Genomic DNA, 26793 nt, shown 5'->3' with positions numbered 1-26793 from the left:
TTCAATATGAAGTCCCAGAAAGCTATTTATACTCAGGATGAGCATGTAGATTTTTATCCAGCCCCATGAAGTCATTAGACTTATTTATAGCAATCTCCTGAGTGACATTTTTAACAGAGAGTCATGTTCACACCTGTAACATCAGAGCAATTGGAAAAAAAAATCCCAAACCCCCTAAATTATGTGAGTTCTCTCCATGCTAAAAGATTGCTGTACCAGGCTTTCTCTCAAGAAGAGGAAGATGAGTTGAAAATAAAAAGCGATTAAGTCTGTGGTGTGGGGTGCAACAACAGGGTGCTGGGGTTTTTTGTGTTTTGTTTTTAATATAGTCAGAGAAAACTGCAAGGCAGCTTGAAGATAATGGCAAAACCTTTCCTTTGCTCCAGGAGAACAGAGAAGGGCAAAAACTCCAACCAACAGAAAAAAAAAGTGAGGCTTTAATATATAAAGCTGCCTAGGTATCAAAAGCTGGAAACAATAACCCATCTGTATAAGGAAAAACATTAGCTGAAGGAATCTATTAAAGCAAAGCCCTCTTTTAGCTCCTTGAATAGTGTAAATATTACATTAGAAAACAGGCGTCAGCTTGTGGACTTTATACGGGGCCATATCATTCTTCACTGAAGTAACAACTATGTAACTGCTGTGGAAACAGGATCTTGATACTATACAAGCCTGCAATATAGCCAAGGTATTATATAGGCTTTGACACTAATTTGGACAGGCTCCATGACTCGGTGGAAAGTGGAACTTATGACTTCATCCCAACTAGGAATTAATGGAGTTCTGCAAATATTTGGACCATCTGAACCAATCAAAAATGAAAGAAAATAAAGCAAAGTGTGCACAGCTCAGCTGATCCCAAAAGCCTTTTCTGCAAATCCTAGGAGACCTGATCCATCGGGCAAGCTGTTCTCTAGAGACCAGAGACTTTTACAGGATGCCATGTCTGTGGGACAAGCACTTGCAATCCAGACTGCCATAACACACTCAAGCAAGCATTATAAACCACTGCCTTTGTTGCAAAACTTTCTGAAAAGAAATATCTAACACTAGTCCTACAAAGATCATGCAGAAATGCCAGATATTCATCACTGAGTGGATTATGAAAATGAAAGACACTATTTATATGGTGTTTTTTCAAGATGATTTCAAACAGCACAGGGAAAGCCTGTGGAGTAACTGCCTATATTTAAGTTCTTTTGGGGCAAGAACTGGGTTTCAGTTTCCAGTGATGGCACATTGCTACTTTACTCTGCACCAAGCCAGTTCCAAAAATATTGAGCAGCTCTCCAGAGCATGTCCTGAAATTCTGAGCATATCAAAGCACTAATAAATACATCCACAAAATTAGCAGCTTTAGAAGGCTTCTTTCCTACAGAAGGAGACAGAGAGGTATATATTCTGACATGACAATTAAAACTCATTGTCAGAGTTAGGAACAGACTGGCACACTCCGACATTAAACCCAACACTCCTTCATTTCTACCATCATTTATGCCAGGTTATTTTATGCAATGTCAACAAATATTAACTCTCTGGGATCAGCACCCTGTCATGCCTGGGTGTCCAACCATTACATGGACTTTGTCACTACCTGCACACACACACCCCCTGCAATAAATCACTGACAACTCATGAAGTCTTTCTAACAGATGAACTCTAACATAAAACTTCCTCCTTGAACAGATGGATCAAGAAACACATCATCTGTTACAGATGTCACAGGATGACCATGGGTACTCTTGGGATGACATCTGTTCATTGGCAACATGACTTCCCTCTCAAACCTGTCTCTTCAGTAAGGTAGACAGCTGACCTTACTGTCATGTACTGTTTAGAACAGGATGGGAACAAGCCACACACCTGATGCTAGAAAACGTGGGTTTAAAACCTTTCTTGGACAGGAAGCCATGATACTGTCCACTGAGCTCCTCTCTGAATCAATGAAAACAATGTGCAAACAAAGATGAAGAATATAACATGAGGTTACTGTGATATAAATTCCTGTCCAAGCTTGTTCACTGCATCATGTCCAGGCACTGCACGCTCAAGTTTATACCTGGGTCACAAAGAAGTGCATTTCCTTGAAACAGCCACATTGAGGTTAGTGTGGTTCCTCCTCTCAACAGCCTCCGCATACCATTTGAGTACATCACAGAGCTGAAAGGTGGGTTATTTTACCTGGTCTGAAAGGCCAGCACCATCATATACAGCTCAGAAAATATAAATCATAGAGTACAAGTCATTAGCAGACACTTATATAATTTAAGAAAAAGTGAAATATATCATTTATCATAGCCTCTGTTGAGAATTTTTTTCAAATTTCCTACTGAAAAGCAATGGGAATTGGAATCCTGATTACAAATAGCTGGGCATTTTTCAGGGGGTGTTTGGATTTTTTTTTAATGACAGTTGACTGAAATTTTAACATGATTTATATCAATTAAGATGAAAGTTTTGCTGGATAAAAATTCTGTTTCTTGTTGAAGCCCTCTCACACTTCACACTAACAGCTTAGCTGGTAAAATTTTCCTCTCACACATTCAGGTTTCAGACTTTTGTCCATGTCCTGTTTCAAAGTGAATGGCATGACCCTTGCTCCTCACATGAATATTCTGGCCACTAAAAACAAGATGGGGTTTTGTTTACTTGAAGGGTGGAAGATGGTTATTACTGGTTCCTCACTTCCCACAAGTGCAACTCTTTTGCCTTCCAAGGCGTGAAGACTCATCACAACATCTGCTATTAACGCAGAATCAATCTTGCATCACTTTGCACTGCACACTGACAAAGGTCCTTCAAGAAATTAAAGTACTGGATTTTTCATCATCCTTATAAGTGAGATCAGCAGAAACAGGAAAAATGGGATGCAGACAATTACACAGTACCCAGTTACACAGGAAATCTGTAGTACAGCCAAGAATCAATCCACATAAGTTGTATTGCACTTTCATTCAAATCACCATTCTCTCTTTTTTCATGTCTGACCTACTGACTTTCCTTCACTTCAAGAAGTTCAGCTTTCAAAGAAACATTTACTTGTTTATTAACACACTGTCCATTCTATTGGCTATGTCTCAGTTCAGAGCAGCCGAAGTTTCACAAATAAGGAGTGCTTTCATTAAAAGACACAAAATGTGTTTGATCTGCTGTGGGACAAAATGCTAATTCAGAAATGGAGCTAAAATACATCTAAGCTTTTCAGACCGTTCATGCCTCCAAAGAGCCAACCATGTCCCAAGAGATGCTAATTTTGAAACAGCACAGACCATAGGACTGAGCCATTCACCAGACAGATGTGGTCACCGCTCCATTTCTCAGACTTCATGACTAGCATTTACACAAATAGTCTAGAGTTTTGGGAAGGAAGCTATACCCAAGCCTTTTAAGCACAATTTATTCAGATTGAGAAAAACAAACATTACTTCTCTCCCTGGAATTAAGCTATTGATGTGCAGATAACAATCCTTCTGCCACAAAAACAGTCTACTGTGTAACTTATTAAAAGAGAATATTCATTAATGACCAGATGGAGCATGCAACTGAGGAGTTCTAATTGCCTCTCACAAAGGTCAGGTTTATCAATACATATTTACAGTTCACTGCATTATGACAGAGGGGTATTTTCCTTAATGTATCAGAAGGTGGGTTTTGGGGGGTTTTTTTTGTTTGTTTTTTTGGAGTTGTTTGTTTGGTTTTGATTTTTTTTCTTCATTTAGCCTGAGCTCTGCCCTGTTGCCAGTAACTTGACAAACTTAATTATGACTTATGATGCTACTCACTAACCATTCTTTCAAAGGAAAAATCAAAGGCTTCAGATTATTATTTATATTACGAAATACCTAATACTGTCAAACTGTAGAACTCACTGTCAAAAAATATAATAAAGTTTAAAAGTGAAAAAGGGCTACATCTATGAACAATGAGGATTATGCTTAGAAAGCATTTACTAATATTGAGAGAAGCTTCAGTGCTGCAGAAATTCACCAGCCTTTAGAAATTAAAGTGGCTTATAAGTCCTTTTTGACAGATGGTTTGCTCTAGCAGGGATGAAAACTTTCCAATCAAGATAAATACATGGCTTTTTTGGAAGTAATTATGCCATCCCTCACGCTGTTTGTTTTTTTTTTTTTACTTCCTGAGCACTCAAAGATACAGAATGTCCAAATGTTGTACCTTATATACACATGATGTGTCATTTCCAACCTCCTCTAGAACGCATAGACACTTCAAATTAATCATTCCTTATTCACATCAGTCTAAGGTGATGAAGGCCATATTTTCATTTCTTGTCCTCCAGAAAACACAGGATATCTACCGCATACACACACAGGGAGAGTTTCTCACAGAAAATAGACTAGAGTGTCATTACTAGCAGGTCAGTGCATTGCTTTGAGCCAAAGATAAGAACTAGTGTTGTTTGAAACATCAGGATTCTCAACCACTGATTTTAATGTATAACTGTAGTGTTTAAACCAAGATTAAGTTTACAATAAGCATATCTGGCATAAGACTAACAATAGATTGCTGATTAAGAGAGTCTGTTTTAAGGAACTTTATATTTTAGTAGGATTGTACAGTATGCAACAGTTTTAAGAACTCCTCTTCTCTTTCCTTTTCATTTGGAGTTTTATCATTTTCTTTGATATGGAGAGATGTAAACTTGCTGCCAGCTCTGACTGCAGCAGCCTCTTCTTATCACTTACAGATCATACAAGCCTGCTTGTCCCTCTTCAAACATACTCAGCTCTGCTATAGGATGGGAATCCCACCATCACCAGGCATTAATTTCGGGGTAATGTGTGATGCGACCAGGAAAATAACTTGCTCCCTGTATTTACAGAACTACTTAATTGTACAGCTGAGGGCACACTTAATTCTTCAGTGATTTCTGCCCTCAGGACAAAGCTTTCTTGCAAAATTGAAGTGTAACAATATTAAACATTGTTCCTCTCCTGAATGTTTAGTCTCTGCCCTGGAAGCTGGTCTCCTGCTGAGTAAGTTCTGCTGACTCTGTTCCTGCATAAAGATCCTTCTGTACTATTACCTGAAGTCCCTATTCATGTTTAATACCTTTTACATGCTCTACTTTTCCTAAGTCACAAATCAACCAGCTGATATTTTGCTGTTGCTAAGTGTATAATCTAAATAACAAGCTGCCAAATAAGGAGATCCATGAATTCCCTGCACTTTCAATGAACACATACTCTTGGAGCCTACCTTTCCTCAGCCCATCCACTCCTTCTGGATGTGAAGGAAAGTGTCCCCTAGGGAGAATCCTACCAGTCAGATGATTGAATCATGATCATTCTACCCAGAATTTTGTCAGAAGACAAAATGTTTCTCATGGACATGGCCTGCTCAGCAGGCTGTGTGGCTGTGGACTTCGGCTGCACTGCTCAAGCACAGTTCTATTCCCACAAACCTGAAGCAACCTTGAGGTCACATCCTGCAGGAATGTGTATAATGTGTGGCAGGTGAAGCCAACAATCTGTCACTATCCCAACAAGCCCTAAGCAGCAGCAGGACATATTCTATTGCTTTGTTAACAACCAAACTCTCCATTGTCCCTACCACTGTTTACTCTGTGTTTATACAGGTATTGTGTGTACATTTCCATTAACCTCGTTCAACTTGGTCAACATTCCACGGATAAGGAAAGGGTCTTTTTCCTTACCCAACCAGCTTACTTTGTCTCCTTTCCAACAGCACTGCTTTTGAATGTATTCCTACCACATTAGAAGGTTGTCACTTGGACTGTCTCCTTCTTCACTTCCTTTCCTCCTCCTCCTGGCATTCTTTCGGCAATGTGAAAAGCCACAGAAGGGCCCAGACTGTGTAACTGAGCCTCCAAGTTTATCTTTTTGTCCTACTGTTTATCTCCAACAAGCAATGACTAAATATCTTTTGTAAATAAAATGAAGTCACCTACAATTCATGGCAAACACCCTGCATGTTGCTTGATGATGGGAATGAAATGTCACTTACTGTGCTCAGAGACACACCTGGAGAGAGAACTACCAAGGACACACCTACCTGGAGCCAGCAGAGCTAGCCCTTCTGGAAGCATACAAGAGAATTTTTTAGAACCAAATTCTAAAAGGTTTCTCTTCACTGTTTGTAATGTGTCCTCTGTCTGTTTTTACAGTGACATTGCTTGCTTTAGTTCACTTCTGCTCTGGGCCCTTTTTTAAATATGATGACAATAAGATCAGAGCAGCCAATATATTTTCCACTTTTCTCCCTCATTTAACCCTACACTATTGGAAAAAAAAAAGTTAGGAGTTGTTGGACTGGTGAACAAATAAAATAAATTCAGTCTGAAAGGCTCTTAAGCTGCTAGCCCAGTATTTGAGTGTATCACTCAGCTGCTTTATCTACATCCTTTCCATAAACTTGGTTAAAATTCTTTCTCTCAGCCTTCACTTCTCTCACTTAGTACATCTGCAAAGTGTTTGGGATACCAAGCACCTTTCAACAGATGACTGAATTATCATAGAAGACTGTGATTTTCACCTCAATTAAGTAGCTGAAGCTGTCACATCCGACTGCGATGAAAACTAAACAACTCTCCAGAAAGCAGAAGGCAATGCCTTTCTTTCTCTTCATGGATGTCACTATATTCTGACAACATCTCTTTACTGTGCCCATTTCTAATCTTCTCACTAAAAAGATAGGAGTTTGGCAACTCCTCCTGGTCAGTATTCACTAGCTTTTTTAAGGCTCATGAACACTCAGTGAAATTCAGAGCCCTGATCTCTGACAAATTTGCTTCTCACACACGACAGAAACATGTTTCTAATTTACACACTCTTTGCTCTTGCTTATCCACCAAAGACTAATCTGAATGGTAAGCATGGCATTGTACAGAGTGTATGTTGTTATCATTATTGTTATTATTACATGCCATCACCAGGACAGGCTCATACTTGGATGGTGAAGGATCAGAAGTTTTGCAAGAGAACGGACAAAGACAGAACATAATCCAGTGGCATCAGCATTTACATGTACTTCCCACGCACCAGAATTGGACTGCTCACCATTATTTTTGTTCTTAAGTACATCAAATTACACCATGTTAGTAGGATGGCAACTGGGTAAATGCGGTGGGGTTTTTTTGTTTTGTTTTTCTGCTAGGGTCAAATCTGCTTCCACTAAGTCCTCCCAAAACTCCCACAGAAGACATGCCAAATACAAAACACAGCATTAGGCGTGATAATGACAATTTTCTAACTCAGGACTATTTTGGGCCTGATTTTTGATTAGTGTTGAGTTCTAACTTCAACTGAAGAACTAGCAGCTCACCTGAAGACCTGCAAGATGGATGCACAAATTCTGCATACTCAGAATATCTATAGCAAATACCCGGCAAGTTTATGGTATTTATGTTTTTTAGCAGTCTGAACTAAGGAGGTAAAAAGGCATTTTTTAAAGAACAACTCAACTTTTTTTGTTGGACAGCAAGAGGAGAGAGAGGAAGAAACTAAAAATATTCCATGCTGTTCCCATGGGGGGCAGGGAAGAAAATACTTTTCAATTATACATAAATAAATATATAATTTCAAGACCCTGACCCAAGGTAACCTCTTATGCTAGGATAAATAAATGAGTCTGCAACTGTTGGCATTGCAACATGGAAAACATAAACCAAATTAAGCAGAAAACTTGGAAAAACTTGTTATCTCCTCTTACATCTGCTACAATGTGGTCTTCTGGGTGTCAGAATTCCAAGATGTAATAATGGTATATCATTGTGCATGCATTTTTGCCTTCTTGACACTAAACTTACACTTTAAACCATTACAAGAGTGACTTTAGGGGAAAAAAAAAGTTAAAAGTTAAGAGGAGTCTCTAACATCATTAAGCCTACTATACTGTTTCTTCAAGTACATACCTTGAGGTCTTTACTACAGAAGTAAAAATAACAAGTAGAAAACATGAAGAAACAATTACAGGAGCTCCAAGAGAAATCATAAAAGGCAGGCAATGATTCTTCTCAAGTATGCTGACCTGCTTAAAAATAATCAGGCAACATCAACAAAGTTATAAACAAGATAAATTTTCTAAGTTCATTATATGGAACTATAAAAGGATGAGACGGTGTCCTTCATGAATCCTAAGTTTTATTTTTCCAGTGAGAACACATTCTCTGCATTAAATGATGTAGAAGGGGATGTATGTCATTTTAGGCTTTACTTTATAATTGTGTTCATGGTGCTGCCCAAATTTGGGAGTTAATGCTTCAGCCAATGACACACATTAACAGGTACCATCAATCACACAGCTTTTTCACAATGAAAAGACCCAAGTATACCACTAATCAGGAAATATGTGGTTTTGCTGCATTAGTGACACTCTTGCAGCATTTTGGTGTCTTCTTTTACATCCTGTACTTGTCATACGCCAGAGCTTCTCAATTTGATTTTCTTAAGCCTACTTGCATTTATAGCAAGGTAATTTTTGAAGTCATGTGCCTGTCTTCCATACCTAGACTAAAGATACTGAAATGACCCAATGTCAGCATCAAGCTAACAAATCATTCCAAACATCTGAGCATGAAGTCATTATGCTAACAGAAAAAGGAACAGATGCTGGTGGGAAAAAAGGAAGTTAACTCCACAATTGCTGGCATTTTCCAAACATCAAGCTGAAGGAATGCCGTGGTTTGCAAAGGGCAACATCCTCCCACTGTGACTTCCCAGCGTTATGAGATTTCCAGTGAGCCCTAGGCAAACTGAAAGCAAGTCTATTTTCAGGGAATTAATTTGAGAGATTCCACATTTCAGACTGTTTCACCAGCAGTGTTCTGAGCTAAGGAAGTCCTGCAGTCTTCCCAGACAAAAAGCAACCATGGATCCCAGGCACTGGGAGGGAACCAAATAACATCTGCTACTGCCTGTTTCAAGGACTTGACCTCAGAGCAATAATACAGGACAGTACACAGGAGGTTGCATGAAGCCTTATTGACGTTCCCTTTCTTTCAGGGCCATACAGCTGCTTTCCTAGTTTGATTTATGAACAGTTTAGAGAATCACAAATCAATTTAGGATGGAAGGGGCCTCGAGAAGGGACCTGCTCAGAGCTAATGTCAAAGTTAGATCAGGTTGTTCAGGTCATTGTCAAGGTTTGAATATCGAGTAAAATTAAAAAGTTGAATGAAGCTGAACGTCAGCCACGAACTTCCAAAGCATTGGTAGGAAGAGAAACAATTTTCTGATGTACCAAAGACTTCAGATAAAGTATAATTCTTCATATCCAGTGTAGCTTTGCTGGCCTTTGCCCTGTGGCCATGAGACACCATCATCGATTAGCCATCAATACTACTAAATGTGGGATTGCTTACAGTAAATCCCCCTTCAGCCTCCTACTGCCCACCAACAGCTTTTGCTTAGGCTAACACATGTGCTGTGAGGGTTATCCTGGGTTTTCCAAACTTCCCAGGGAAAAGAGAGTAAAAGTACCCAACCCCACGTCCACCCACACTCCCCTTCAACACTTCCTGCAGAGCTGCAAGAAAATCTCTCATGAAGTCACATTCAAGACTCATCAAACTGTGAGTCCTTACAAATGGCTTCTCAAATACTGCAGCGAACTATCTTGTGTGTTGATGTCTGCTGCTCCCAGATACAGCATATGGAACAACAACTCTAAAGAAAGGAACTTATAAGGGACACATTAAATGCTCCTTAAAGCTATAAATCCATAACCAAAACAGTTTAATATTCCAAATCAATAACAGACACTAAGAGTATTTCAAAGAGGAAAAAATAATGCAAGAAGATAGAATTGAAAACAATACAACTTCAAACCACCCACCTCATTTATTATGGGACAACCACGTGCTTGGCAGTCTTCATACAGAAAGGATGAACCCCAAAGGCTTTTGTAGCTCAGAACAGACAATACAAAACCAAAAACCCACACTCAGACAACACAATAGTGTGATTTTCATCTGGCATATTGTATCACTAAATGAGACCAGATGAAGATCCATTTTCTCTCTTCTTAGGGAAAATGTATTATCTCCTGAATACCTCAGAACTGGCTGAATGGCAGATCCCAGAGGGTTCTAGAGGCCCAGAGTCTAGTTAGAGGCCTTTCACTAGTGATGTCCCCCAAGGTTCAATACTGGGCCCAGTATTGTTTCACATGTTCATCAATGACTTGGATGGAGGAGCAGATGCCTCCTCAGTGACTTCACCGACAACACAAAGCTGGAAGGAGAGGCTGATACCCCAGTGAGCTGTGCAGCCCTTCAGAAGGGCCTCGACAGGGTGGAGAGATGGGCAGAGGGGAACTGTCCGAAATTCAACAAAGGTAAGTGCAGGGTATGCACCTCAAGATGAATAACCCCAGGCATCAGCACAGAGATGACAGCTGGGGCTGACCTGCTAGAAAGGAGCTCTGTGGAGAAGGACCTGGGGGTCCTGGTGGACAACAAGCCATCCATGAGCCAGCAGTGTGTCCTGTGGCCAAGGAGGTCAGTGCTGTCCTGGGGAGCATTAGGAAGAGCTCTGCCAGCAGGCTGAGGGAGGTGATCCTGTCCCTCTGCTCAGCCCTGGTGAGGCCACATCTGGAGTTCTGTGTCCAGTTCTGGGCTCCTCAGGACAAGAGAGACATGGAGCTCCTGTGTGGGTCCATGGAGGGTAACAAGGATGATTAAGGGACTGGAGCATCACTCTTCCCAGGAAGGGCTGAGGGAGCTGGGCCTGCTCAGTCTGGAGAAGGAACAATGGAGAGGGGATCTTATTAAAGCCTATCAGTATCTGAAGCGAGGATGCCAAGAGGATGGAGCCAGGCTCTTTGTGGTGCTGAGCAATAGGACAGGAGGCAATGGGCAGAAACTGATGCACAGAAAGTTCGACCTAAATATGAGGCAGAACTTCTTTACTGTGTGGGTGACCAAGGACTGGAATAGGTTGTCCAGAGAGGTTGTGGAGTTTCCCTCAACAGAGATATTCAAGAATGGTCCAGATGCAATCTTGTGCCATGTGCTCTAGAATGACCCTGCTTGCCACAGATGATCCTACTGGTGGTCCATTATACATTTTGTGATTCTGTGATCTCAATATTTATCTCCTACATTAAAGCAGGAACCTGAAGAAGTGAACTTTTATCTAAATACATCAAGTGTAATGCAGTCTCCTGCTCTTAGAACCTCCATATGAAGCCTTAAATGCAAAGAAAAGAACTCAGAGTTTGAAATACAAGCCTTGCCAGTTCACTTCAGCATAGAAATATTTCAAAGAATTAACTGTCTCTCCATCTTAACCAATCTGAAACTATGCTTCACAGTGCAAAACCACAGATGCACAGCAGCCCTAGAACAAACAGTAAGTGCAGAAATTTTCACTCACTTCTGAAAGCTTTCCCTAAAGGCAAGGAGGACTCCAGGTTTTATATTTGCATCCATCTGGTTGTCCATCCATGGTAGGCTATGGTAATTATATAAAAAGCTGCAAAAGCAGCTTAGATCTCTCCAGCAGATTTCAAAGTATCTTGCTCTAAATCCAGCTGCACAATATAAGCTATACTTTTTATGGTGACATTATCCTGACAATCCAAACCTCAATGGCTAAGCTCAAACAGAAACTCTTGAATAAAGAAAAAAATCCAAACCAGACATGTAGACATTATCTTCATTAATGATAGAGGGGAAGCATGGGACCAAAGTGGGAGTCTGTGAAAATGAGCTGCAAATGGTATAAAAAAGATGGTAGTAAAACTGCTAAAAGCTGATGTCCCACAAAGGCTAGGATTCTCAGGAGTGTTTCAAAGCCTACGAGGATGCAGCCCTGATGTTAGGAAAAGAGAACGGAATGCAAAGTGATGCTGCCTCTTTGTGAAAGAGGTGTAAATCTTCTCTAGGAGGACATCTGGGGCACTCTGCACCTGAACAGTGGTTCAACACTAATCTCTGAACTCAGTCCAAAGGACTTGGACTGAACTCCTTAATGATTGTGCAATGCACAGAAGTGCCTTCTACTCTGTCCTTCCTGCTCCTTACCATGAGCTCACCCAAACCCAGAGACTTCACCACAAGAATACCCTAGAAGACAGATAAGTGCAGTAAAGAAAAAGAATGAACAGTGCTTGATCTGAAAATATATTCAGATATTTCAGAATGTATCTTGGAAAAAAAAAAAAAGGAAAGGAAAATGGGAAAAGGGGATAAAATAGAATGTTGTATATAGGCAAGGCATGTGTAAATAGTGCAGGGAAAAGGTATAAGATTATGGCGTGGCCAAAATGTTTCCAAAAAGTTTCCTAACTACCTATTCCTTCCTTCAGGTAGAGAGAATTGCATTTATGTATAAATATAACAATGTCAGTTCTTTGAAAGTATAAAACAATTTAAATCAAGGACTTTTTGGAACCAAGGACTTTCCTGACTCCAGTTTATTAGTTTTTTAGTCATCAGGTAGATGAAAAACATAATTAATAGATTTTTGAAAAACAATTGCAGAGGATGGTGTCATGATGGATATTCTTTTATTTTCTGCATATTGGCTGTTATAGACCATGGTTCAGCTAAACTTTCCTCAGAATTTTTATATCCTGTTTTGCTATTGTGGGGACTCTTTCCCATAATAGAAAAAGTAGAATAAAATTAAGGATTATAAGTATGTACTTTTTCTCAGATGCCATGAATGTCTACTTCCAGAAAGTTTCAGTGTGCTGCTTATTACCTCACTACTTGAGTTTAAATAATCTCACTTGAGTAGATAAAGCACAAGCAACTCAAACCAACTATTCTAAGATACAACTAAAATCACAAGAGTACAAGATAACACTGAGATATTTCAGAGATCTCAACATATTATTAGGATTGAAGGACTGACATTTTTGTTGGGTGTTTTTGTTGTTTGATTGGCAAGAAGCTGCATGATACAGCTGGTCCAGTCTGACTCTACTTTGGAAAATGATTTGCTACCAATTTTTTTTCCTCAAAGGAAGACAGAAGTGAAAAAAAAACCCTAACTTGTTTAACTTTGCAAAATGTGTGTGCTTGCTACTAAAACCTGCTCAGCCAAAGGCTTACAAATTAGTCTCTGGAGGCAGGAAAGGCCATAAAAAGAAAACAACTTGACTTGCTTTCCAATAGCAATAAGTCTAACAGCTTGTAGGGTTGTTCAGAAGGCAATAAGCTATGGCCCTCACAATGAGGCCTCACTCTTTGAAACACAGCCTGCATCCAAAGCAATGTGTGCTGAAGCAGTGCAATACTTGTATTTCCTACACCTTTTGGGATCCAACAGGAGCTTGTTTATCAATGAGGCAAATGAGCTAACAATTTTTTCTTTCCGTATAATTCTTTGATTGGTCTTTAATGGGATTATGTATGTTAGTATCAGCTCCTGGCAAAACAGCATTGAAGAACACTGTTTTGTTTTTAACTTAGACATTGGAAATTTGCAAATAAAAACATTTGATATCTTGGTCTAGTGCTTGATTTAATTTCTGCAAAACTTATATCTGGTAGGAAATTTAGAAAGAGGAGTTACAGAGGTGTTTTACGTAAGTCTAAATTTCAGCTTATGGTGAGACATGAAGAATATTCTAAACAAAAGCAGAATAAAGTATCTGAACTTAGGGAGGATGTTATAATTTGTGTTTTCTACATACGGCTTTACTTAACAATATCAGTGGAAGCTCCTTTTACAGAGGAAGAGGCAATCTAAAACATGTGCTGGTGGTTTGGGTAGAGGGTCAGGGTGCCATCAGCAGTGACTGATCAATGATTCCTCTGAGGCAAATCAAGACAACTGCATTTCTCATTGTCCATCCTGTACTGATTAACGTCAAGGTAGAGAACAGCTGAGGTTGACAAGACATTAACATTTTCCAACAGACCAGCCTTTATTCCTTGCAAATACCTATTCCACAAATGAGAGCAAAGCATCCTCTAAAGCTGCTAGCTAGAGCTACTCTTCTAGGTCAAATAACTGGTGATTTATTTTTAACACTAACCATTTCAGATATGAACCCAGAATAGCCAAAAGTGACCAAAGCAAGCATGGCTGTGTAATCCTGTGTGAATGCTACTCTGTAGGTATTTCACTTATCATGAAATTTCAGTTCAGAGTTCAGCTTCCTTTGATTACTATGGACTGTTGTAAGCTATGCCCCTGGCATTCAACTTTCAGTGCACAAACCTACCTGTCTTCCTCCATTTCTTCAGAAAGGCTTGAAATCAGGAACAGCTGGAATGAGTTTTTTAATATAATACTGACTTTCTGCCACCACATTGAAATCAAGTACCATAGAAGATTACATCTAACGTCTGACTGCCAAGATAAATGTGTGTCCACAACAATGACTAATCTTCATTTTTGCAAGTGACATTTGTTTATTTAAGGCAGCCCACTAATCTCTCACCACCTGTAAAGCAAATCAGGAAGCTCTGACTTTACATTACTTTTAGACTAGAAAAGGCACCTGAGATAAACAATTGTGAACGGTTGTCTCAGTCTGCACTTCTTGACCTTCTAGTTGGTAGTGCTTCCCCTTGCCACATCTCAAAGCATAGGCCCCCTGCTTGCCAGGAAACTCCAAGAACCCAACATCAGCAAGACAGAGCCCTCTGGGGGCTTGTCCTGGGTAGCTGGAAGTGTTCTGCCAAGTAAGAAATTGGACTCTTTGTGGCTAAAATCGGATTGCAAACTCTTTGGGGAAAAGGGGGCTTTGCTTTAAAGCGAAGCCTGGAACAGGATTCTCTGTCACTGCAAAGCAGTGATGATAGGTGGATTAGGTAGTAGGCTAGAGAGAGATGTCATCACCAATCATCTGACTGCCTGTGAGGGATACAATGAATAACACTGGACAGTTAAGGTTTCAAGTAATTGAAAGTATCTACCATGTAATAAATAGACATCTGGCAATGGTATCCCATCCCAGTTAGCACATAATTTTGGATAGCTGGAGTTCAGCTAACTGCATTATAAATGCATTATGAGGATTTTCCAGTATGCAGCTTCTTTAACTTTGGAAGCCTTTAAGATCCTTATAGCAAACCCACTGCTGTAGAACATAGGGGAAAACAAACAAACATACATCCCCAATGTAACGACTGAATCCAACCAACATATTAAGTACATTAAAGCACAAACAGTCCTGCCAAGTCTGACTGGTCTGAGAGGTGAGATGTCTCTAAGACAGCTACAAATAGATCCTCTCCCACTAGAGCTGAAAAACCCAGAAAAGCAGACATTAATCACAGCAGCCTGCACCTTCCCTCCACTTGCAAGCACTGTGTACCAGCAGGAAAAGGAATGGAGATAGCACTGAAGACAATGGAGCCTAGACTGCTCTTGAGCTATTGCTACCTCAGAGCCACTGTAATTAATTAATTTCTATTAACTTTCCTGTGTGAAGTTAAAAAACACCTGAACCAACCAACAAAAAAATCCCAAAGGCAAAACATCCTGATTGGACTAGTTTTCTTAAACTACATGGTAAGAAAGCTCACTGCCCCCACTTGGAGGAAGTAAGGCAGCAAACACAGCCTCCAGAAGGACCATGAGCAGGATTTAAATCTGCCAGGTTCAGTACTGAAGTCTAAACCTCCTCTTCCACCTTCTGTTATGCAGACTTACATAAAGTCTTTAAAGACTAATGCTGTCATAGCATATCCCAGCTGGTGGATGGGGTCCGCCGCTTGGGACCCAGAGAGCCACAGCCACCCCAAAGGATGTCTCGCTAGAAACAGCTCCTTGGGGGGTCAGGGCGCTCCTCAGCTGGCAGAGGGGCTTCTCAGCATCGGGCAGAGCAGTGAATTTTCAGCTCAGTGATTTCAGCTTTCAGTGATTTCAGCTCAGTGCTCTCAGCTCATGCCCTTGTGAGTTAGCCCCTCTTTTAGCCGGCCGTGGTGAGAGAGAGAGAGGTCTCATATGGAATTTCCGCAGGTGGTACTTTATTGCAAGGGTACCAGCGAAAGGGATCCAGGGACGAGGAACCTCTCCCGACCAGAGGAAATCCAGGGGTTTTCATGGGACACCAGGGTGGGAGGAAAAGGGTACAGAACCAATCAATTGTAACAGATCTACATAAAATCCCGAGGGGTTTGTGGGTCTCCGTACAGGTCGCCGTGGCTAGGAGGTTTGTCTTTGTCTTAGGGGCTCAGGGTGGAGTTGCGAAATTCTTCCTTGACTCCTCAGCTTGGCTCCCTCCAGGGCAGAGCAGCCGGGGCTCCGCCCACCTCCACAACAGCATGACTTGCACACTTGGAAAATTAAATAAACCAACAAACCCACACACCTTTTTCCTCCTAACATGTATGGCTAATAAATACATGCTATTTGGGTTATCTTCACTTCTGACCGTGTGTTTCCTAGAGCAGAAAAACTTCTCTAATGCCACATTACTGCAGAAATTCCTTATCTTGAAGTTTCGCAGCAATGATACAACTCTTCTGTTCCCTAGACCATCATTTTGACAGCAATAAGAAATTAGTGTGATTGATCAGCCTCTGATTTTTTGCCCTTTTACTAGTTTGTCAGAATTTTGAAGACCTTGGAGGGATAAATATTACATGGAAAGTGATACAAGCACGTGCTTATCACTTTCTAGGGCCCTGTGGAATGTTTCCTACAAACTCTGGAAGACCTTGAACTACCAAGTTTTAAGACATCACTATGGTTGACTACTTTACAGACATTTGAAGACATTCTGAAAGACTTTGCAATACTTTTTCTATTTTAATCAACCTACAGAAGTTTTTAAAAATTCCTTAACGCATTTACATGATAGTTGTTCACTCAACTCAAAGAAAAAACAAACAAACTCTCCCCCCTCAACAAGCCCTAAACAAACAATAAAATAAAACAAAACAAAAAAAACACCCCAAACACATAAAGGATTTAAACTGGGACAGTGCACTATTTTAAGATGTTGAGATCCTCTTCAGAAGTCGCAAGTGCAAACATTACTTATCAGAAAATTGTGCCATATCCATGCTGATAAAAATCCTTCCATCAATTATTCATGTTCTTGAATAAATAGATAAACAGCTCAAATCATGATTCAGTTATGAAAATGCACACAGAATTTATTGGTGAGCTACTCCAAAGAGGACAACGGTAGTACCTTCTTTTTGCTGCAGTAAATCTGCCATTTCTTCTCTGGAGGGAGTGCAAACATAGCCTCTCTGTTCTTGTCTGTGAGATCCAATTCATCCTAGAGATTGAGAAAAACAGAAAAAAAAAAACAGTCAACAGCTGCATTGGTAGCTTCTAATAAGTTGAGAGGTTTCTGGACCAGGCATGTTTGACTAGCCTTCAGTCAAGAGGACTTAGTGGCTCCCAAAGACTCCATAGATTTTTGGTTTTGTGATGATTTCCCTGCTACCTTCATCTCACCCGATGAAGAGAAGCAGCCTGAACAACTCACATGTCAAACTTCCATTACTAATGATCAGCGAAGGATGGGAAGGATCACATGAAAGGGATGGAGTGAAAAACTCAAAGCACTGGATTATGTGACACAGACATTCCTTATGACACTTAGAGAAAGGCTGAAAGTTTGATATATCTTTTTTTCCTGGCCAGCAACACTAAATTGCTCTTCCATAGAAAGAAAATAGTTCAGTTTCTGTAATTTTCAAGCAAAGGCTATGAGACAGTTGTCATGTCACCAGCAACCTACTGGTTGAAATGTTTTTCCAGATGTTTGCTCTCTAAACCACACAGTCCCCATCAAAGACACCCACCATTTCAGACATAAAGGACATAACTTCACAGTGTCACATCGGGTTGATCAGAGCAGCATATTCAGTCCCTGTTAAGAAAAGTGAGCTCAGTAGAACATACTCTCATAGAGCTGAGCCAAGCTTACAATAGCAAAATGAAGGATAATGCTGTGATTTGGAACTGACTGCCAAATTCCACGGCTTCAGTTACTCCTCTGTAAAAGGTGAATAACAATAGACTCTTTTCCAATGCATGTCTCTAAAACTATCAAATGAGAGATTGTTACTTCCTCTGTGTTAATTCAGTACTGACCAGAACATGGCTCCAATCAAAGCTGCCAGTTTTAGGTGCTAATAAAGAGAGTTAAACAAAAAAGAATGATCTGCAGGGCAAGCAGACTGCATGAGCAGGGACAGATGAAGACATCTAAATCAGAGTTTCAGTAATACAAAGAAAATCTTCCAGTAATGTTTCAATGAATCAGTTTTGGCAGGGGGTTGAGATTTTTTTCTCTCTGTATTTGAAATATTTGGAGAAGGAAGTGTCCAGGGGTCCAATATCAAGATGACATTGTGCCACTAAAATGCTGCACACACAGATTCTGGCACCCACACTAACTTCATCCAAGCAGAGACAATACCTCTTTAACTCAGCCCAACAATGGCTCATTTGGAAAGTGTTCAGGGCTGGGAAACTTGTGAAAACAGTGAGCAAAATTGCACACTGAGCCTGGTAGCGGCTGCTGACAGATTTAAAAGCCCACAGAGATTTAAGCTGCAAAAAGGTACAAAAGAAATGCAAACAGTAACAAGGCAAGGTCAGTGCCAGCAGTCCAAGGTAGAAGAAGCTGGAGGGTTATTTTAAACACAAAAAAGTTTAAAGGGAAAAAAAATTAGCTGTGCAAAAAGAGTGCAAACCATGTGGAAATGTTTAGTGTGAGTTTCCAAATAAGAGGGCAGCCAAGCGAGGCAAGAAGTTTTATCCTTGCTATACACAATTAGGAAACTCAGGCCAGGATCACATTCTTGGGGGGAGAGGGAGAGTGAAACTACATGTAAGGCCTTAAGACAAGCAAAGGAATGCTGTTAGAGGTCAAGCGTGTGGAAGGGAAAGGAGGGGCAGATAAGGAATCAGAAATGCCAGGTTTGGAAGAACCACTGTAGAAGCCAGAATATACATGAACTGTCTGGGCTTAGATGAATTCTTATAAAAAAATCCTGACTGTTTTACTGACCTGCTTAATGAATGCTCTTACTTTACTCTTCTTTTTTTTTTTTAAGTACAGTGCCGCTAACTTGATTTTCTAATCCATAGTGCTTTTTCTGGAATCTGCTGGCATATCAGGCAAGCAGCAGAAGCCCTGCACAGAAGCTGTGCACTAAACTAAATGAAGATCTCAATCAATACAGTTCAAGACCATCATTTCATTAAAAGAATGTACCTATTGACCAAAACCACCCTGCGGACAGGACTCTGACACCAGGTTCTAGACACTGCACTGGATACTGGCAGTATTCAGGGATATAAAAATCAATCTGCTTTCAATGGGGCAGTAAGAATAGGCAACTTCCAGACACATAATTTTGCATTGTGACATGCTTTTCAGGACAAAGGCCTAGAAAGTTAGTTTGAAAGGATGGAAGATCCAGAGGGAAAATAGAGCATCTCACATTATGGTGACTCAGGAGGGTAGAGGAAACCAAAAGACCTCTGGAAGTCATCACATTAGCTCAGGTAGCATAGTAGCAAGGAAACTTCAGGGTTTCAGGGTTTCCAGGCATAAGTGGATCACCAGAGGTTGACCCAAACACACCTGGCCTAGAAAATAGCACATAAAAAATGCCCTACCCTTAATTTTGAAAGTTAGTGTTTGTCTTTGTTAGGAGATAAAATCCTGGGTTCTAGCACCCAGGTCAGATGGGCAGGGAACAAGCAGGAATATTCAGCAGGGAAAGAAACATCTCCAGAATGCAAAGCAGGAGTCCAGCTCCTCAACTCCCTTTCCTGAAGTTAGTGTTCAGCAAGTGTTCTCCTTCACTGAGAAGAAGGAAGGAGTGGGAAGAACTGAAGAGGCCTGTGTGTGCTCATCTAACTTCACCATCAGTCAAAACCTACCCTATTAAAAAAATCCAAGAAACCCCTGCAAAATACAAGAGGCATGAAACCTTCTTCTGGAACTCTCCAAATCATTTTACCTTTCCCATTCCCATTCTATAAAACATGAACAAAAGATCACTGTGACTGCACAGAAAAAGCATGGATCTAGCTAAGAAAGAAGACCCTGAACTAGGCAGGCTATTTTTCTATTCTGATTCGGGATCCTAACAGACATAAAGTACATAAGGAAACCTTGCTGTCTTGGAGGGAAGCAGGAGGAAAAACAGAAAGAATAAATTTCACAAGGGTAATTTGGTTCATGAACAGGTCATTCTGACCCAATGACAGAAGCAGGTCTGTTAGCATTATAGACATTCAGACCGTAGAGTTAGCTCAGTGATGGCAAGTGGCTATTGAAAAGAGAAAGGAATTGCCAAAATTGGCAGGACAGGAAGAACGACAAACTGAATGCAGTCATCAAGACTGGGGCTGGAGCCAAACTCAGGAGGCCAAAGTGATTGAATGCCCAGGGAGCAAATGTAAAGGTCAAGAAAAAAAGCGTCGGTCAGAACAAAGCAGGGAAAACTCCCTTCCTCCAGCACCTGTGTAAGTTTCCCAACAGAAACACAGTAATACCCCTTCTACACCTTGGATGGGCAGCTTGCTTCCAGCAATTCATGCCAGCGTGACCCTGCTCAATGAAACTCAGCCTCCTGGCTCTTAAAAATGCTTGAAGTTGCTTGAAACACAGATTAAAAGGATATTTGCCAAGCTGGACTGAGGAAGATTAAAGCACAGCCACTTAATACTGCCTACATTTCTCTCCTTCATTTATTTCCCATTTATTTTACCTAGTGGTAGGTAGTTAATTCAATTAATTTCACTTTCTTGCAGGCATTTAATTTACCAAAGTAGACTGAATGTCAATGATAAAACATTTTAAATGAACTGGAACTGTATTTGAGGTTCAAATACTTCCAGTCCAGTTGTCAGGCCAAAAGAGAAGATGGCCTCCATTCAAAATGGCTACAACCCAAGGAAATAAGAGACAAAGAAACTGAACAAGAAGGAGGAATGGGTAGAAAACATAAATCCAGTATTTTGTAAGATTTAAAACCACATAAGGTGCCTTGTTTTTGGGAACCTTCATCAAAGAATAAAAGCTGGATTTGATGCTGGACAGCCATCGGCTTAGTAATGATACTCAAAGCTCCAGAAAAGCATTTCTCACCTAGACTGGGCAGTACTTTGTTTAGTGACACAAACTGGAAATAAAGAAGAGAAAAAGTAAAATTTTGGTAATGTAGAAGAGTGGTTCACTTGGAGAGAGCTCTACTAAAGGAGAACCTTAACACCTACCAACTTGCCTGCCTCTCTAAAGGAGAAACCTCTGTGTAAGTACACAGAGAACCACAGCTTCTGGTCTCCAGGATCCCCTGATTTGAAGTCAGAAACATGGAGCCCAAGGGCCCCAAACTTGGTTCTGCAGGGATATTCAGACACTCATGGGAGGAGATAGTCTCAGTTTCACTTTCTCCTTGTACTCATCCCAGGTCCATTGGCTGCTGGACTTACTGGTCATGGGGAGTTTCACACTGTCTTAAGGTCAGACAGCTGTTTTATTTTGTAAAATACAAAAACTAACAAACCAAAACAACCAACCAACCAACCTTTACAGGCTGATGGGTTGTTTTGTGTTGTTGACGATGTTTTGTCCTCAAAAATGTTTAGTGAGTCATACACAGCATTTCCAGCATTATGAAACCCAGAATCCTCATATATGTTTACTGCAGGCAATAACTTGATTATATGTGCATAACAAATATTTTGCCAGAAGGAAGAGGACATTTTGCTTATATTCTTATGTTCCGTTGAATAACAGTCTTATTTCATCTATTTCTTATAGTTTCAGCTACAGAGAGTCGCATTACACTTTTAATTTTTATCTGTAGGTCACAGTTTCTCTTACTTACAGGGCTCCTAGGAGAATATCCTGTCTACAAGCATCCTCCCCAGGCCTGTGTTTCACATTTAATTGCTAGTTTTATGACTGAGAAATGTTGATGATATATAAAAGCACATTCTGATTTTTTTTAAACTTAATTTCTGCCTACAAACATATTTAGGCAACTATTAAAGCATTATTTTAAAATGAAATGCTTTTATGATCTTCAAATGGAATAGCTTTGTCATGAAATTATTTTACACCACAGAATCCAACATTGAAATATAACGTATAGGCAAATAGGCTTCAACACTTCTGCTGTTCAGAGATGCCTATTTTGACTGTCTGATTACAGCTCTATTTGCATTGATTGGTTCTTTAACAGCAAATGTGTACTCAAGGAAAAGAACAGCCAGGTCTCAGCATTAATAGGTTCCTTGGGAACCAGATCTTCAGATGGCACAAACTGGCAAAGCTCCCCAGAAACTCTAGTCTTCTTTGTTAAACTCAAAATGGAAACTTTAGAATTTCCAGAACAGATGAGGGCAGCTGTTGGAGTCCAGGGCATTCCTTTGGGCATCCTGGGAAGTCACAGACCTTGGTAGAGAGGTTTGGGACCCGAGCAAGAGGGTTTGAATCCTGGCCAGGGAGGTCTGGGGTCTGTCCAGGGGGGCTGCCTGGCAAAGAGCCCAGGGAGATACAGTCTTTGACCTCAGCCTGTGGAAAAAGCTTCTAACATTGAGAGAAGAATTAGTCACAAAGGTGTGAAGACAGTAGTGTAGTGTATCTCAGGGTGGAAAATTTGTAGTTTTGGAATATAGTTACACGGTGGAGAAGATGGAGGATTTAGGGTGGTGCCCTGAGTTCTGTCTTCTTCTCCCCTGGCCTCCATCTTCTGATGTGATGGTGGCACAAAGTACTTTAAGGGGATTGGGTCAGAGTAGAGATGACCCTGTTAGTATAGATGATAGGTATTGGCACATAACTGTAAATAATATAGACATAATTATCTGTATAAGAAGATAGCGACCTCCCATCGAGAGGGGAGTTGTCCTGTGTCCAAGTGGCAGAACAGACCTCGGCCGGGCACAGAGAACATTGTTAGACAAGAATTAATAAAGAATGTGAGAAATAAAAAAAAAAAAAAAAAAAAAAAAAAAAAAAAAAAAAAAAACCAACAACAAAAAAAACCCAACCAACCAAACAAACAAACAAACAAAAAAGACCTTGAAGACTTCTTTTCATTCTCGTGTCTGGCTCAGGGCTTTCAGAGGGCAAAAGATTCTCTTGAACCACCACCTGAATCTCAGCTGAGCAAAGAAAACCAAACCCGAGAGGCAGCAGTTATTTGACCTGTGACCAGCACCAAAAGTTTCAGAAGGCTGTGTGAAACCCTGCAAAATACAAAGTCACAGAGACAGCTCTGTCCCAGCTCCCTACCTCAAACAGCCTGGCTGACTTTGTGTTACAGGTGAGTTAATGCCTCTTTCAATATAGTGATAACAATGTTATTTGCAATATTTTTTGTGCAGTTTGCTCCATCACACCAGCATTACCTTTAATGATTCCTTGTGAGTCAACCAATAAGGAAAACTTAGACAGTGGGAATTATCTCCAGATGCCTTTACACACTCTAAGACAGGCTTCACAATTTGAACACTATTTATTTTTAATAACTTGCTTGCAATGCTCACTTCAAAAATTTAGGTTCCAAGGGTATGTTCATTTTCACATTATACCCACTCTTTGAATTTTATTTCAATGCACTGCTCTTACCTTGCTGCTGTTCATATTCCCATATGCCTTTCATTCCCATGTTCATATTCCTATTCCGTTTTTCTTCCTCTTGTACACACCTATCATTTATTTTTCCCTTCACTAATTCTTTTCTCATTCCATTTGACCTTTTTCACCTGTCAAGCACAAATGCAGTCTCCCTCATCCACGTCATTAATCATTCTTTCTCAGTCTCTTAAGAGCACCAAATCCACCCAAATTACAAAACCAATTATAATGCTCTGCTGCCAGTATAAATTCCCTGTACAGTATGACACCTGTTACGTCAGGTTCCCCAAGGTCATTTATATAGATGTCTATCACTGTGTCCCCAAAGAGGCCACATTCCAGTTCCACCAATGCTCCCAAGTGCCCTAGCACAGCTGATGGCCTTATACTCTGAAAAAATTTGTTTAAATCTTGTACAAAGTAAACAATGACTATGACACACCATGGGATCCTATCCAGCATCCACTGGCAGGCTCCAGAGAAGGTTCATGTTCATATGTAACTACTTCAAGGGGATCGTTGATGGTGGGTTAATCAATGCTGTGATGCAACTCAAGCAAACATGAGATAAAAGGCACTGACATGCCTGGGACTTGAGAAGAAAGAGAAGCAGTGGGAAGAGACCAGGACAAGATTGTCAGCAGCACACTACAAGCTTTTGGAATAGAGAATCCCATCCAGCATAACTATTACCACTTTAAAAAATGGATCGAGTAGGACCATGTTGCTAACACATGACTGAAAGCTACGTTCTCACATTAACAACACCCCCAGGAACATTTGTATTTCTGTTCATGCTGCCTATGCCAGATCCCATTGGCAAATAACAAGCACGTTAGTCTGGTGGCTCTCATCCAACTGTGCCCACCAAAAAGGGATAGCAGAAATGCTCTTGTCATAAGTCCAGAGGCAGTTGTCCAAAAAGCTGCTTCAGAGAAAAGTGCAGTGGATGAACAAAGTAATGAACCACAACAATCTTACTCAGATAACAGTGTCTTTGCAAAGAACTTATGAATCCTCAAATAGAAGAGATAAACCTTCCCTATTTAATCACTGTGTCTACCTCCAGGGGACAGTAGAGGCTTGTTCCCCTACAGTTTTCCTTTCACTGTATTGTTCATTCCAGCTCCCAAGGCCAACATATAAGAGGTAGCCTGCTGGAAGAATGATTATTTCCAATGGTGAGGAGGTTGATGAGGCATTCCGAAAGACTGCCTGTCCAAACTATCAGTAAATGAGGTTAATTTGATTCCACAAACTACCTACACTCCAGTACAAAATGGAGCAATGAACAGTGCAAAAGTTTTTGATCAGTCAGCAGCATGACCACTCATACAGCCAGCACATCTCCAGGTGAAGCACATCGGTTGAAAACTCCCACTGGGGCACCTGATAAGTGCGCTAAGTCCATAGATAACCCATGAAGAAAAAGCAAAAGGAGCCCCAAAACAAGCCAGTCCCTCCCCTCAAGCTCTTCTATCTCACCCTAACCCTTTGCATTAAAAGCAGCCTCTGTAAAGCATAGAAGCAGCACACTGTGAGAGGCATGGGAGTAACATTTTGATGAGTTTTACAACTGATAAGAATTAGGTTCATCATAGTAAAACATCATCAGGTTCCATGTATTTGCATACACACAGTGTATGTGTGTGTAGATATGTATGCCACTCACACCTTACACACACAAGAACTATATACATGAGGCATATCACGTAACATCAGCCCATACCCACAATGTTTTATCATTACATTTGTGCATTAGGAACACATGAATTGCTAACACAGCCTGTTGGCAGAGGAAGCAATGTTTACATTACAGCTACTGCCACGGATCTGACAGTGAAGCAGAGAAGCAGACAAACAAAAGGCTGCAATTCCCATTACATTCTTTTTTCCTCCTCGCTTTTTCAAAAAGTTGCAGCTTTAAAACCCCTTCAGTACTAGGGGCCCAAATCCCTTGATTCTCAGTCATAACACTGCAAGATAGAAAGCACCTGATGTTTACATACTGAAAGATGTGTTTCTCCTCTACCCTGCCAACACAGAAGTTACTCATTCTTAAGGCTTAGCAGCAGTGTAAGACTTTCATCCATCAAGGGTACTGCTTTACAGTAGGGAAATTCTTCACACAGAAAGTCAGCTAAGAGGGTTTCCTCTCACCCCCAAATGCACCTCTCATTATACTGTTTTCTTTTTCCCTTCTTAATCACGGGTTAACTGCTTCCATTTTTCCTGGAGAAGAGCTAAATTCTGTCCCTCTCCTACTTCTCTGTGACTTGACAGCACACAAGTATACATAACCAGCACAGCCTGTTGTGGCAATCCCCTCTCACAGGCCACTTGAAACAGCATCTGCTGTTCATTTTTCAGTCCTTCACAGGCAAACCATATGCATGAGACAACAATCTGCTGGGCCAAACCGAAATAGAAAGAATGAGTAAAGCCAGTACCTCTTCATGCAACAATACCTAAAGGTGTTTAGAGAGAGAAAAAGATCAAGACTCAGACATGCACTCTTATATACAGGGCTATAATACAGGTAGAGCAAGAGAGAGACATTCCATGGATATGGATGGGCATATGAGAACAATAATGTAAAACAGCTGTCTATCATGACAGCTTTTTCTGTTAAGGTGGGATGCATGTCCATGTCAGTGAATTTAAATTAGCCCAATGAGAGGGACGGGGATGAAAACTGAATAGTCAGGCTCATGTCTAATCTAAATCCCTGCTGCTGCAATTTAAGCCTATTACTTCCGGCCCTATCAACCACTAATGTGGCGAGCAGATTTTTTTACTTCCTCCTGATAACAGTTTTTGAGGCTGTTAAAGACTGTTGCAATGTCCCTTCTCAGCCTCCTCTGTTGAGGCTAAACAAACCCATCTCTTTCAGTCTTTCTTAGAGCCCATGTCCTCTGGATCTCTCATTCCTTTTCTAATTGACTTCTGGCCTTTACCCGGTCAAAGCACATCGCTCTTGAACTGCACTGTTCAAAAGTGAGGACGGTGCTCCAGCTGAGATTTTACCAAGGCTGAGTGCAAAGTCTGTTTCATCAATCCTCTAGACTCTCCCTCTGGTTATATAACTCCACATATCCCATATAGTCAATGACCTTTTATTTTTTTATAAAACCCCTCAAAACCTGCATGACTTATGTCCACTCATGCTCGACTATAATCCCTAGTTTTTTCTATGAAAAATTGTACTTGGCTGCTTTCTGTCCTGAATTACCAGACTTGCTATTAAAAGTAGATTTAGCTGTCAGCATTGAATGC

The 26793-nt window shown here is 40.5% G+C and overlaps 1 protein-coding gene across 3 annotated transcripts in view; it reads right to left on the bottom strand.

Moving 5' to 3' along the window:
* The window catches only part of DAAM2 (dishevelled associated activator of morphogenesis 2), a 183703-nt gene that overhangs the window by 79302 nt on the left and 77608 nt on the right, over window positions 1-26793 (bottom strand). For all 3 annotated transcript variants that reach the window (XM_066316031.1, XM_066316030.1, XM_066316032.1), the window contains exon 3: window positions 17089-17178. In XM_066316031.1, coding sequence (XP_066172128.1) covers window positions 17089-17178 — 90 coding nt within the window. The remainder of the gene's footprint in view (window positions 1-17088; window positions 17179-26793) is intronic.

This window comes from Sylvia atricapilla, chromosome 3 (genome assembly GCF_009819655.1).
Source record: "Sylvia atricapilla isolate bSylAtr1 chromosome 3, bSylAtr1.pri, whole genome shotgun sequence".
In the NCBI taxonomy this organism is placed as follows: Eukaryota; Metazoa; Chordata; class Aves; order Passeriformes; family Sylviidae; genus Sylvia; species Sylvia atricapilla.
The sequence above is the reverse complement of the archived record's forward strand: the minus strand, read 5'-3'. Positions and strand labels throughout refer to the sequence as shown.